Genomic DNA, 11264 nt, shown 5'->3' on the forward strand with positions numbered 1-11264 from the left:
AATTCAACACCTCCCGCTGACCTCAGCCCCCAGCAGGGCACAGTCCCCACAGGAATTTACTCTGGATTATGCCCCAGAACCACTTCACCCCAAATCCAATAAAGGGATGGAATGCTTATAGACACCACAGACGCATGAGTTTTTTAGTTTTGTTAAAAAAAAAAAAAAAATTTCCGACAAATTGGGGAAATGGGGTTCAGGAGTGGTGGTGATGCCAGGGGAAGTCACGGGGCGGGGGACGGGGTGCCCGGGGTCGGTAGCAGTAGTGTCTCCTTCACCCCACGCCTGGTGCGGTCTCCTGAAGAGGAACTGTCACATTCCACAACGGGTGGGTGAGTCCTCTACCGTGTCTGTTCAACTGAAAAGAAAATACAGCAGTTCGACTAGAGCGTGGGAAAAAATTTAAAAAAAAAAATCAAGGTCGGCACAAACACCCCTCTCCCAACACATCCAGATGTTTGTGTGGTATGCGGGTCAGAGATAGGTCTGGGGGTAGAGAAAGAGAAACAATTTGATGAGAAGAGACCCCCATACACAGGTCAACTAAACATCCCAAATGAGCATCAAGGTGGGGGCAGCAGAAATATGGATGACAAACTTGTCAAGCGGCCACCATACACCAGGGGCTTTAAGAAAAAACCCACTAAGCAAATGAAGAGAATCTAAAGGACTGGGGGAAGTAGCTTCATGAGATCATTACTCACTGTAGGAGGAGATGTCTATCTCATCAGGCAGCTCACTTATATTGACTTCAAAGCGATCCTGCACATCATTGAGGATCTTGGCATCATTCTCATCTGACACAAATGTGATGGCCAAGCCCTTGGTGCCAAACCGGCCTGCTCTGGCCACCTGGAAAGAGACATGTGATAGGACCAACAGGCCCCACAGAAGGAAGACACACAAAGGGAGGGAAGAAATGCAAGGTATGAAAGATAGAGAAACTCAAGGGGTGGGAGAGGACACTGGGCTATCTTCCAGGTGTGGGGCTTACCCGATGCAGGTAGGTATCTGAATCCTCAGGCATGTCGTAGTTAAAGGCAATGTTCACCCGCTCGATGTCCATGCCTCGGCCAAACAAGTTGGTAGCCACGAGAATCCGTCGTTGAAAATCTTTAAACTGCTGATACCGAGAAAGCCTTTATGAGAAAGGAAATCAGAAAGAGTGTTGAGATTTTCTTCTCTCAAGGGTCCCTTTTGCTCGCAAGGACACAAAACATCTTGCCCGTCTCTGACTCACCTCTCTTCTTGGGGCATCCCACGGTGGATAGCAATGGCTGGGAAGTTCTGCTCCACCAGGAGCTGGGCCAGGGCAATGCAACGCTGCACAGACTTCACAAATATCACCACCTGTGTGCGTGCGTGGTGTGTATGAGATTGGAGGGATGTGCGTCCGTCCATGTGGGTGTGTGTGAGAAAGATTACAAGCAGGAGTTCTCAGTAATTTCTAAAAAAACTCCTTAGTCCCCATCACATACTTCCTCTTCTGCTCTAAATACTAAGTCTTTCCTGCTCGACTCTGACTTTTCCTGAGCAGACAAACATGCTGCAGAAGATATGGAAAACAGTAACCAAAACTATCAGATACATTAGGAGACAAGAATGAAGCCACCACATGAGAATGGTAAAAATCTGACCTAAGTCTGGAAAGACATGACCATTATTCCCACTCACCAAAACATCAAATATAGTAAGAGCTTACAGAAAATGATTTTTAGTGCAAACAAATCACACAACAGGTTAAGTAATGAAACACTTCTACCCAGGTGAGCAGTGCAAAACACAGTTAAGACCTAACATGCCTAATTATTGTGGGACTCTCACCAACTTTAAGACTCAAGGATTTTGTAATTTGAGGTTTACTTTGTGTCAGGCATGGAACCGAAAAGCAGTTCCCATCGTGCTCACGTTCAGCCCCTAAAAGTCTTTCTCTCATTTACAAGAATTTTTCCACCATTCTTTCATATGGCATCCATGGCTTCCTCAATAAAAAGGTTTCTGCCAACAGTTGGAGATGTACTCATTCTCCCTACTGGACCTTGGACAACTGACCTGGTTGAATTCAAGGACATCCAGAAGGTCAAAGAGCTTCCGGTTCTTCTCGTTGTCCTTCAGTTTCACGTAGTACTGCTGCAATCCATGCAGCGTCAGCTTCGTCTCATCATCCACGAAGATCTCCATTGGCTGGGGGGGGAGGGGGGAGGGAAGGGGTGGGGAACGGGAGGAGGGCAGAGTGGGGGGGTTAAACCTGGGGGGGTGGAGGAAGTTGATCTCCAATACACCCCATGGGGGGATGGGGAGAAGAGAGAAGATTGAAAACCCAGCCCCACCCCCAAAAATACCCACATTTTAATGTGGTCTTTTGGACATTAGATCTGATTTCCTTCCTATCAGTTGAGTTTTAAGATTTCCCAACTGAAAATAGTTATAGGAAAGGAACTCTGCAGGGAGGAAAGGGCAGAGTCCAGCCATCCAATGGCAAGGTGCCATTACCTCAAACGGAGGTGGTGGAGGAAAGAAAACAAAGGGAAGTGGTTCTCAAAGCGAGAACATGAAGCAAACACCTGGGAAATCATGGCGACAGTGACTCAAGGTCAGAATAAATCCATTAGAGCTGGTTTAATAGTTGGGAGAGCTCCATTCGCATATTCTCTCAACTAGGAGAATCATATCTCCATAAGGAAGGTAGATGTCTTCCCATATCCCCATTAGGAAGGTGGAAGATCAGAATGCTTCAATGGACTTAAGGTCAAAATGCCATGAAAAGAGAGGCAAAGATTACTCAAGATGAGTAGCAACTTGCCCTTGGACCACAAGGAAATAGCTTTAGATGAGACTGGTCTCTGAACGAAAAATCAAACCATCTAGTGTTACGAGGAAGGTACAATGAGTGGTGCTAAGAAGCAAATTCAGAGCAGCAGAGTTACTCAGTCATCTTTAAAAAGAAAACACACACACACAGCCCTTGAAGGGAAGGTAGACAGCATTTACAAAAAAAAAAGGGGGTAATTGGCACAAGAGTCAACTCTAAAGCCCAATTTCCCTTTGTGTGCTGTGCTTCGTCTCTCAGTCATGTCCGACTCTTTGTGACACCATGGACTGAAGTCCACTAAGCTCCTCTGTCCATGGGGATTCTCCAGGCAAGAAATACTGGAGTGGGTAACTTTTCCCTTCTTCAGGGGATTTTCCCAACCCAGGTCTCCCGCATTGCAGGTGGATTCTTTACCATCTGAGTCACCAGGAAGCCATGGTTAACATAAAACCCCAGGGTACAAGATTTGGGGAAAGGATAAGTGTGTCATAGGAGAAAACCAGAAGCTGAACTTCAGAATGCAGACTAGCAAAGGAAGGATTTCCAAAGAGAAGTTCCATGGCTTCCTTCCAATCTAACTTGAACCCCAAATACAGCTAAAGGTAAGAGTTATGGTCCACGGGAAGGAGCACAGCAGGGAGGGAGGGAAAAAACACACTCCACTGCTTACACAAGGGCCTGCCTAGCCCAGACCCTACCACCACCTGGTTATACCCAAGTGCAGCTCCTCACTTTACTTTTTCCATATCCCTCTGAATATTAAGAGTTAAAAAGAAGAAAAAATAAAAATCTACCACCCTACTCAGAACACCCCTCCCCACCAACACAAATGGAAAGAAACCAGGGAGCACGGCACGCCTTGGGTTCAGGAAAAAAACCGGGAACAGAAAAAGAGGCTGGTTTGGTCCTCAGCTTCCTGGTCAGGTTTCCCGCGGCCTCCGCTGCCGCCATCCACCGCCGGGTGCGTCCGCATTTCCCCCGCCGCGCCACGGTGCTTCTCCGCTGCTGGTTCACATCAACCGAGGTTCCGACGGGTGCGAGGAGGTACGGGTAGGAAGGAGTATGGACTCGGGGATTGAGGTGCCAAAGGCCCCCACCCCTGGAGGTGGGGAGGGAGCGGATTCATGTGTGCTGTTTGCTCTTCTTTTGGACATGCCCTGCCATCTGTCTGTCCCTCTCTTGCTCTCCTGCCACCGGGAGGTTATGAGTTTGGGGAGCAGAAGGCTCCGGCTGTATGCTCGATGCCACCTTGAGGGTGCGTGGCTGTAGGGGGTATGTAGAAGACGATGGGTGGGTGGTAGGGCAGAAAAATCCTGCCCACCCCCAAAAGGGAGAAGAGGTTCAAAAAATGCTGTGATGAAAAAAAAAAAAGTCGAACACTACCCGCTCTCACGTTAACCCGACCAAGTCTTCCGGAGTTTCCCTGGCGCCGCGCAGACCCTAACACTAACTGTCTCTGCCTCTGTGTGTCTCTTCAAGGAGTCATCACTTTCAAATGGGCACGTGCCCCCTTCTTGGCGCTTGAAGGACAAGGGAGTCTGGAGGAAGAGGGCGCGGAGGGGGAGAAGGCAGCGGGCGGGGAGTGGAGGGAGAGAAGGTAGAAGGGTATTTACGTCTTGCATGAACTTGCGGCAGACTGGACGAATCTCTTTGCTCAAGGTAGCACTGAACATCATGACCTGCTTCTCATGGGGGGTCATGCGAAAAATTTCCTGGACATCCCGACGCATGTCTACAGGAAAAAGAAAAAAAAAAATTATAGTAGAAAAGAGACATATTATCATAAATGAAGATCAGAGACAGGCTTATCAATGAGGTAAGGACTGCTGGAAATGGGTGAGCCGAGAGTTGCGGGTCAGGGTTAAGATTTGCCTCAGGTCTCTCTCTACTCTATTTTCTCCAACCGCCATGTAATCATGTCCAGGGTTATAATACAGCGGGAAGAACAGTGAGTATGGACCAGGTTCCAGCCGTGTCTTTTAACCACACAAGAAATTAGATGAAACCCCAAAGCCCACAACTAGAAAATGGGGATAAAGCCCACTGCAAAGGCTCACAAAGATTAAGTCCTTACAAAGCCCTTCTCCCTACTCCTCTCTCCCCAAGCTCCAACTGTCTACCAATATCGCGCACCTATTACATTCCAGCTGTCAGAGTCCATTCCACGCTTCCTCTGGATCACACTGTCCTATCCAGTCAGGCAAATATGACATCTCTACTTGGAGCCCACTTTATAGCTCGCCATCTAGAATAGCCAAAGATCATTTGGAATGACTTATCCCTGCGTATATGCCCATCCCTAGTCTCATTCACCAAATTTGCGTTCTCATAAAACATCTTCCTTTCTTCACAGCACTTGGCACACTGGAACACCACACCACACAGACTCCCACACACACTCTCCACATTCATTCCAGAACTTAAGTCGAAACATTTATTCAGCTATAATCTGATGATATAATCTGAGTTGCGGATGCCAAACGAGTAGACTGTCTCTCTTTCCAGCTCCATTTTCTTCCCTATGACACCCACTATAGAGATTTACAAAGGACACAATGGTGGAGTGACTAACATCCAAGATTAGCTAAGTCCCTCCTCTCAAAGATAAACATCTACCACAAAAAGAAAGAACATGATACCCTTCTCCTTGATCACCAAGGAAGCTTAACAAGCCTAACAGAGACTGACCAGGGAAGCCAGAGCCATCAGTCATGGGTGATAGATTAAGAGTCGTCCTGGCACTAAAGTGCTCCAGTATCAAATAAGCATCATTTGGCTCCAAAAGGCAACTTCCCAGATCACTAGACCAGCCCCAGCCCAACTGGGACAACTTACCGAGCTGTTCAAGCATCTTATCGCATTCATCCAAGATAAAGTGTTTAATGTGTTTGAGGTTGAGGCTCTTATTTCGAGCCAGGGCTAGGATGCGGCCAGGGGTCCCCACGACAATATGCGGGCAGTTCTTCTTCAGCACCTCTTCATCCTTCTTGATAGACAGACCACCAAAAAACACTGCGACCTGCCAACCCAGAAGAGAACAGTATTTCACAAGGAAGGAAAGGGTCAACCTTCCCAAGGTTCCCATCCTTTCAATTTGCTCTAAACCAATTCTCAGAACATTTCAGAGCTAAACGGAACATTAGCTCACCTAATCTAAAAGTATCGTATCCCCCAAACATTGAAGCTAAGAAACAAAAGTGACCTGTCCTAAACTACATGCTCTGAGGACTAGCATTTAGTTCTTCTGACTTAATCTAACAATTTTCCTTCTCCAACTCCAAAGCCAGGCTTCTCTGTAAAAATGAGGATGGCAAGAAATTAACAGTGTCAAGTACCAAAAAAAAGCTCACAGGTATCAAGTGTTCCTAACTGACCCTAGATTTTTTAATTCCTTTGAATAAACCCTGTTTAGGCTACACATATTACTGCACCTTAAAACCATTAGGGAAATGGCTGTTGAGCCTTTAATACAGCATCAGAAACTGCTTTTTTAGTTTCAAAGGGGGAGACCAATCAAGGGATTCAGACTATCATAACCCTAAGTCTAGAGTAAATCTAAAACCATTAATTGTGGGACAAGTGGTTTGCAACAAAACAGGAGATACACAGCATCATCTGTGAGAATTCTTGCCAAAAATCTTTAACTTGAACCAGTTAAGCTTTCAAACATAACTTTCAGTTTAGGGACTTCGTGGCAGTCTAGTGGTTATTGCACTTTCAATGCAGGGGGCATGGGTTTGATCCCTGGTGGGGGAACTCAGATCCCACATGCTAGGTGCCACAGCAAAAAAAAAAAGAAAGAAAAAGAATTCAGTTTACAGGAAACACTGGGAGCGAAATACAAGTTAAAACACCACCACAGGAAAGTAACCAGACAAATCCAGAGGTAGGACATTTTGCAGAACTAGCTCAATCTCTTTATCAAATCACTGAAACATAATATTGAGCAAATGGACAGACTCTCTCATCAAATTTATATTTGATCTTGACACCAAAAACATCCTCTTTTGAGTCCACAAGGTGAAGAATTAAACCTACAGAGGTGGAACTACATCCTAGCTCTCTACTGAGCTCAACAAGTGTTTTCATAGTCATAACAATGGAAAGTTATGGAAAGTCTACTTGCTAAGAGGACAGAAAGTAAATGCTAACGAAACTGACAATGTAAGAACACAGATATACTTTACACACACACATAGAGCTTTGACTATATTTAGAAAATCAAATAGTTTACCCAAGTTCTGGGAAAAAGAACGATGTAAACAAGCTAAACAGTCTTACATGAAAAGTCAAAATGGCTTTTAAGTAGACAAATTGAGAAAATAGTGCCTAATACTTGGTTTCACAGAACATCACAAGTTAAAAAAAAAAAAAAAAGTTAACAAGTGGTACTCTGTGAAGTATGATTAGACAGGAGAAGACAAATTCATCATAAGATCTTTTGGATTAACTACACATTTTACCAAGCGCAAGTACTAATATTACTATTTTAAACAAATTGTTTTTAGTTTAGGGCTACTACTCAAATATTCCTAGTTCTAAATATAATAATTAAGGGGGAAATTTTTAATGTGAGCAAAACTATATTTTTTCACCCAAGGAGAATAAAAAATTACATACATCAAATATATACATATGCTTCTCAAACTCCAATTACCTGAGAATCTTGTTAGAATGCATGTTCATACTGGATAGGTCTGGGGTGGAACCCACGTTATCTACATTTCCAGCCACTCCCAAGTGACATTGAAACCACAGGTCTGGGAACCACACCTTGAATACAGCAGCTACACAATGCACACCCATATTGACACAGTGTATATACATACTGATACAATGTATACACATATCAATACAATATAGCAGGCACCTCTAACAAGTATAATTCATAGGGGAACATAAATCTCTTACGCACCTAAGTTCCAGGAACTTACTATGTCCTACATGTTTATTTGTGTAGAGGTATTTAATACCCGTGGGACGTGAAGACTACTGATCTAGCAAGTCCCCAGTGCCTCCAACTCCCCACACCCTCATTCCCCCAAGCCTCTCACCCTGGCTTACCTTGACGCTGGGCATGTATTTGGAGAAGCGCTCATACTCCTTGCTGATCTGAAAAGCCAACTCCCGAGTGTGACACATCACCAGTACAGACACCTGGGGGAGGGACAGCAGATGGAGACACAGACAGTATATCCCCTCACCAGGGGTGTCACAAAAGCATACCCAGCAAACCACAAGTGGCTACAATTCCAGATCTAAATCATTAACCCCATAATCACCACAGAATATTCCCCAGAGCTCTCAGTCAAGAGTGATCAAGGTCATCTTAGCAGCAAGAACTCACAGCTCTGAAAGCATCCTGTAGCTGAGGCAACACCCTTCCTGAACACTACCGGCCAAGACGCTTGCGCAGCACTCTGCAAGTGTACCTGTCCAGTAACCGGCTCCAGTTGCTGCAGTGTAGCCAGCACAAACACCGCTGTCTTTCCCATGCCTGACTTGGCCTGGCATAGGACGTCCATTCCCAGGATGGCCTGAGGGATGCACTCATGCTGGACTAGAAGCAGGAAAGAAAAGGTAAATGAGACTCCAATCTCCAGAGAACTCCACCACATTTTTGCACCAGGCCAAACCCATTTCTCACCACTCAATTCTTAAGTAATTCTTGCCAATTTCCATACCCCTTTCTCTCCGCTCCCTCGATCAAAGTGAAGTCGCTCAGTCGTGTCCGACTCTTTGCGACCCCATGGACTGTAGCCTTCCACACTCCTCTGTCCATGGGATTTTCCAGGCAAGAATACTGGAGTGGGTTGCCATTTCCTTCTCCAGAGGATCTTCCTGACCCAGGGATCGAACCCGGGTCTCCTGCACTGTAGGCAGACGTTTTACCGTCTGAGCCACCAGGGAAGTCCCTCAATCAAATTGATTCCCACATATCAAGACCTTCCCAGTTCCTTCTAGTATTAGCCTCTTCTAACTCCAGGGCCCCAAGTCCTGCCATCAACCCTCTGGGCATCTACCAATCGGTCATCTTAGGTGCTCCTCTGTCCCAGTGCTCCTTAATCTGTAACAATCCATGACTTTTGAGTGCCTGTCACAGGCTACTTCTCCTACTCAGATTGTCATGCTTTGGGTGACACAACTCTACAACCTTGGGCAAAATGAAGAACTTGGTGAAAGTGAAGTTGCTCGGTCGTGTCCGACTCTTTGCACCCCATGGACTGTAGACTGCCAAGCTCCTCTGCCCATGGGATTTTCCAGGCAAGAGTACTGGAGTGGGTTGCCATTTCCTTCTCCAGGGGATTTTCCCGACTCAGGGATTGAACCCAGTCTCCCAAATTGCAGGCAGATGCTTTACCATCTGAGCTACCAGGGAAGAACTTGGTACTTGACCCAAAAGCCAGCTATCTTTAGACCAGCCATAAAGGTTTGCAGAGACCAGAGTTGACTTGGTCCAAGGGTCCAACCAGCTCCTCTTTGGAAATTTTCAATTAAAAGACAAAATTTAAAACAAGGAGACAAGGAGAAAAGCCACTCTAAGTTGCTCTGAAATCACTAGCACTTACATACTATCATGAACAAACTAACCTGTATAAACATCTTTTACTGCTGAAATAGGTTCTGGTATCTATTTCCTGATCTACCCTATACACAAATCTGTAAGGGACCATGGCTATTATCTGTTTTCTTGTATCCTTAAAGCGCCAATGAGTACTCTATGCCCAACAGGAAATTTACCTTCTGATGGATGCTCAAAGCCACAGTCAACAATGGCCCGGAGCAACTCTGGCTTGAGCAAGAAGTCACGAAAGCCAGAGCTGTGGATGGAGACATAGGAGCCCTTGACATCCTTCTTGGCAGGGGCCTCAGCCCCATCTCCCCCAGCTGCCGTCTCCACCTCATCATCTTCATAATCCAAGAGCTCATTGTCCACATCGTTCTCCGCCATAACTGAGCCGGCAGGAGAAGGGGAAGGGTCTCCGGATGGGTTAGCGCAGAATAAAGGAAGAGAAGAGGAGGAGAGTGGGGGCTTGAGGAACAGAAGAGAAAAAGAAACACACTAGTTTCTGACAGAAGAGCTGGGAGGGAAAAAAAAACAGGGAGAAGACATCAGTCATGAGCAGACCCTTCACCATCTATCCTGTCCATCCTCACACTCTTCCTTTCCCTAAACTCTGACACATGTACCTGGAAACAAAAGTAACAAAGGGGAAAAAAAAGTAACAAAAAAACACACGACAAACAAAACACACGGAATGGGGAAAGTGTGTTTCCCAGGAGTGGTGATTAGGACATAAGTTCCCAAAAGGATAGGATCGGAGAAGCAGAAACGGAAAGCTAGAAAGGCAAGGCCAGCTTCTAAATTCCTGCTCCGGGACAGGAGTAAGGATAAAAAATTAAAGACACATAAAAAACAGACTACTAACAATTTACAAGACTAGAGAATGTTAAGTGACAAAATGAAAAATCCTCAATGAAAGACCTTGTGCTTTTCCTATAATCTCAAGGTGTCGACAGCAGCCATCAGTCAAGGGTGATAGATTTACGGTCGTCATTGCGCAAAGCGCTCACTCTTCAAAATGGAAACATCATGTGGCTGCCATCCACGTCTCCCAACACGCCAGTCTCCCACTCCTCAGGCACCTCATACTCGCGCGTAAAAAATCCTTCGGTGATGGTGGCGGAGGAGGGTGGGGGCTAGAGAATGGCTCGGCCAGAAGAAAAAACCCACTCCTCCATCAATCACATCACCGTTGCGTTACTCCTCAGCTATGGCTCGTTTCCGAAAAACACACAATGACACCAGCCGTAAACATTTAGGAAATGCTCCAAATAACGGTGGGCAAATCGAGGTGAGAAACGTCCAGGTAGGCCTAGAAGCCGGCTCCTCTTCGTATTCCCGCCGCGGACCGCGGACCCAGAAATAAGCGGGAAAGTGAGAAGACCCCGCCCTCCGCAAATACCCAGGACCAGAGGACGCCTAGCGCCGCCTCTCAATGTCACTGGGGCCTCGAGTAATCGAGGGTCCCACCGAAGGAGCGAGAAGCAAAGAAAACACAATGGCGCCGGGGCCACCATCTTGGATTGGGCCCCCCTAGCTTCCCTACCTCCCCCCCCCCCGAAGTTTCTTCATCTCGAAAAAGATGCAAGCGATGGAACTAACGACCCAATCAGACTCCAGCAACAAGACCATAGCCTGTACAAGGGCTATCAAGAGCTCGTGCGACAGGATGGCCGCAGAGAAACGCAGATGGAGGCGGATGGTGGCGAAGGCCAAAGCTTACCTGAGCAAGGCAAAAACGTATGGCGGCGGCAACAGCGACGAAGAAGGGAATCTGCCTTCACTTCCGGTTCCCGGTTTTCCCTCCACCCGGCCTCCCGCCTTCGCTGATGCGAGCGCGCAGGCGCAAAGAACCGGAAGACGGGCCTTCCACGGTTGTGTGGGTCT

The 11264-nt window shown here is 46.5% G+C and overlaps 1 protein-coding gene and 2 non-coding genes across 4 annotated transcripts; all 3 read right to left on the bottom strand.

Annotated features, from left to right (window-relative positions):
- Positions 1-120: 120 nt before the first annotated feature.
- DDX39B (DExD-box helicase 39B) lies at positions 121-11244 on the bottom strand. 2 transcript variants are annotated; one of them, XM_055571064.1, is made up of 11 exons: positions 11101-11244; positions 9554-9894; positions 8245-8372; positions 7877-7969; positions 5648-5831; positions 4426-4544; positions 2053-2184; positions 1241-1350; positions 995-1139; positions 705-852; positions 121-358 (listed from the first exon to the last, which is right to left on the bottom strand). In XM_055571064.1, exons 2-11 carry the CDS (start codon positions 9762-9764, stop codon positions 342-344), a joined length of 1287 nt encoding a protein of 428 aa, XP_055427039.1. In that variant the 5' UTR covers positions 9765-9894; positions 11101-11244; the 3' UTR covers positions 121-341. The 2 variants fall into 2 exon arrangements, with proteins under 2 accessions (XP_055427039.1, XP_055427040.1); XM_055571065.1 differs by lacking the exon at positions 11101-11244 and adding an exon at positions 10299-10799.
- LOC129648077 (small nucleolar RNA SNORD83) lies at positions 5513-5589 on the bottom strand. The gene has a single exon (XR_008712672.1). It is a non-coding gene; the product is annotated as a small nucleolar RNA SNORD83 (small nucleolar RNA).
- LOC129648076 (small nucleolar RNA SNORD83) lies at positions 10335-10413 on the bottom strand. The gene has a single exon (XR_008712670.1). It is a non-coding gene; the product is annotated as a small nucleolar RNA SNORD83 (small nucleolar RNA).
- Positions 11245-11264: the final 20 nt, after the last annotated feature.

The sequence above is a fragment of the Bubalus kerabau genome, chromosome 3 (assembly GCF_029407905.1).
Source record: "Bubalus kerabau isolate K-KA32 ecotype Philippines breed swamp buffalo chromosome 3, PCC_UOA_SB_1v2, whole genome shotgun sequence".
Lineage (NCBI taxonomy): Eukaryota > Metazoa > Chordata > Mammalia > Artiodactyla > Bovidae > Bubalus > Bubalus kerabau.

Bases quoted from the DNA above. Each gene is read 5' to 3' on its own strand.
- DDX39B (XM_055571064.1), bottom strand. From the start codon at position 9,764: ATGGCGGAGAACGATGTGGACAATGAGCTCTTGGATTATGAAGATGAT. The intron at 7,970-8,244 runs GTACACTTGCAG...TCCCTCCCCCAG, and splicing joins TGGAGCCGGTTACTGGACAG to GTGTCTGTACTGGTGATGTG. The intron at 2,185-4,425 runs GTAAATACCCTT...CTCCCCCCCCAG, and splicing joins GCCGCAAGTTCATGCAAGAC to CCAATGGAGATCTTCGTGGA.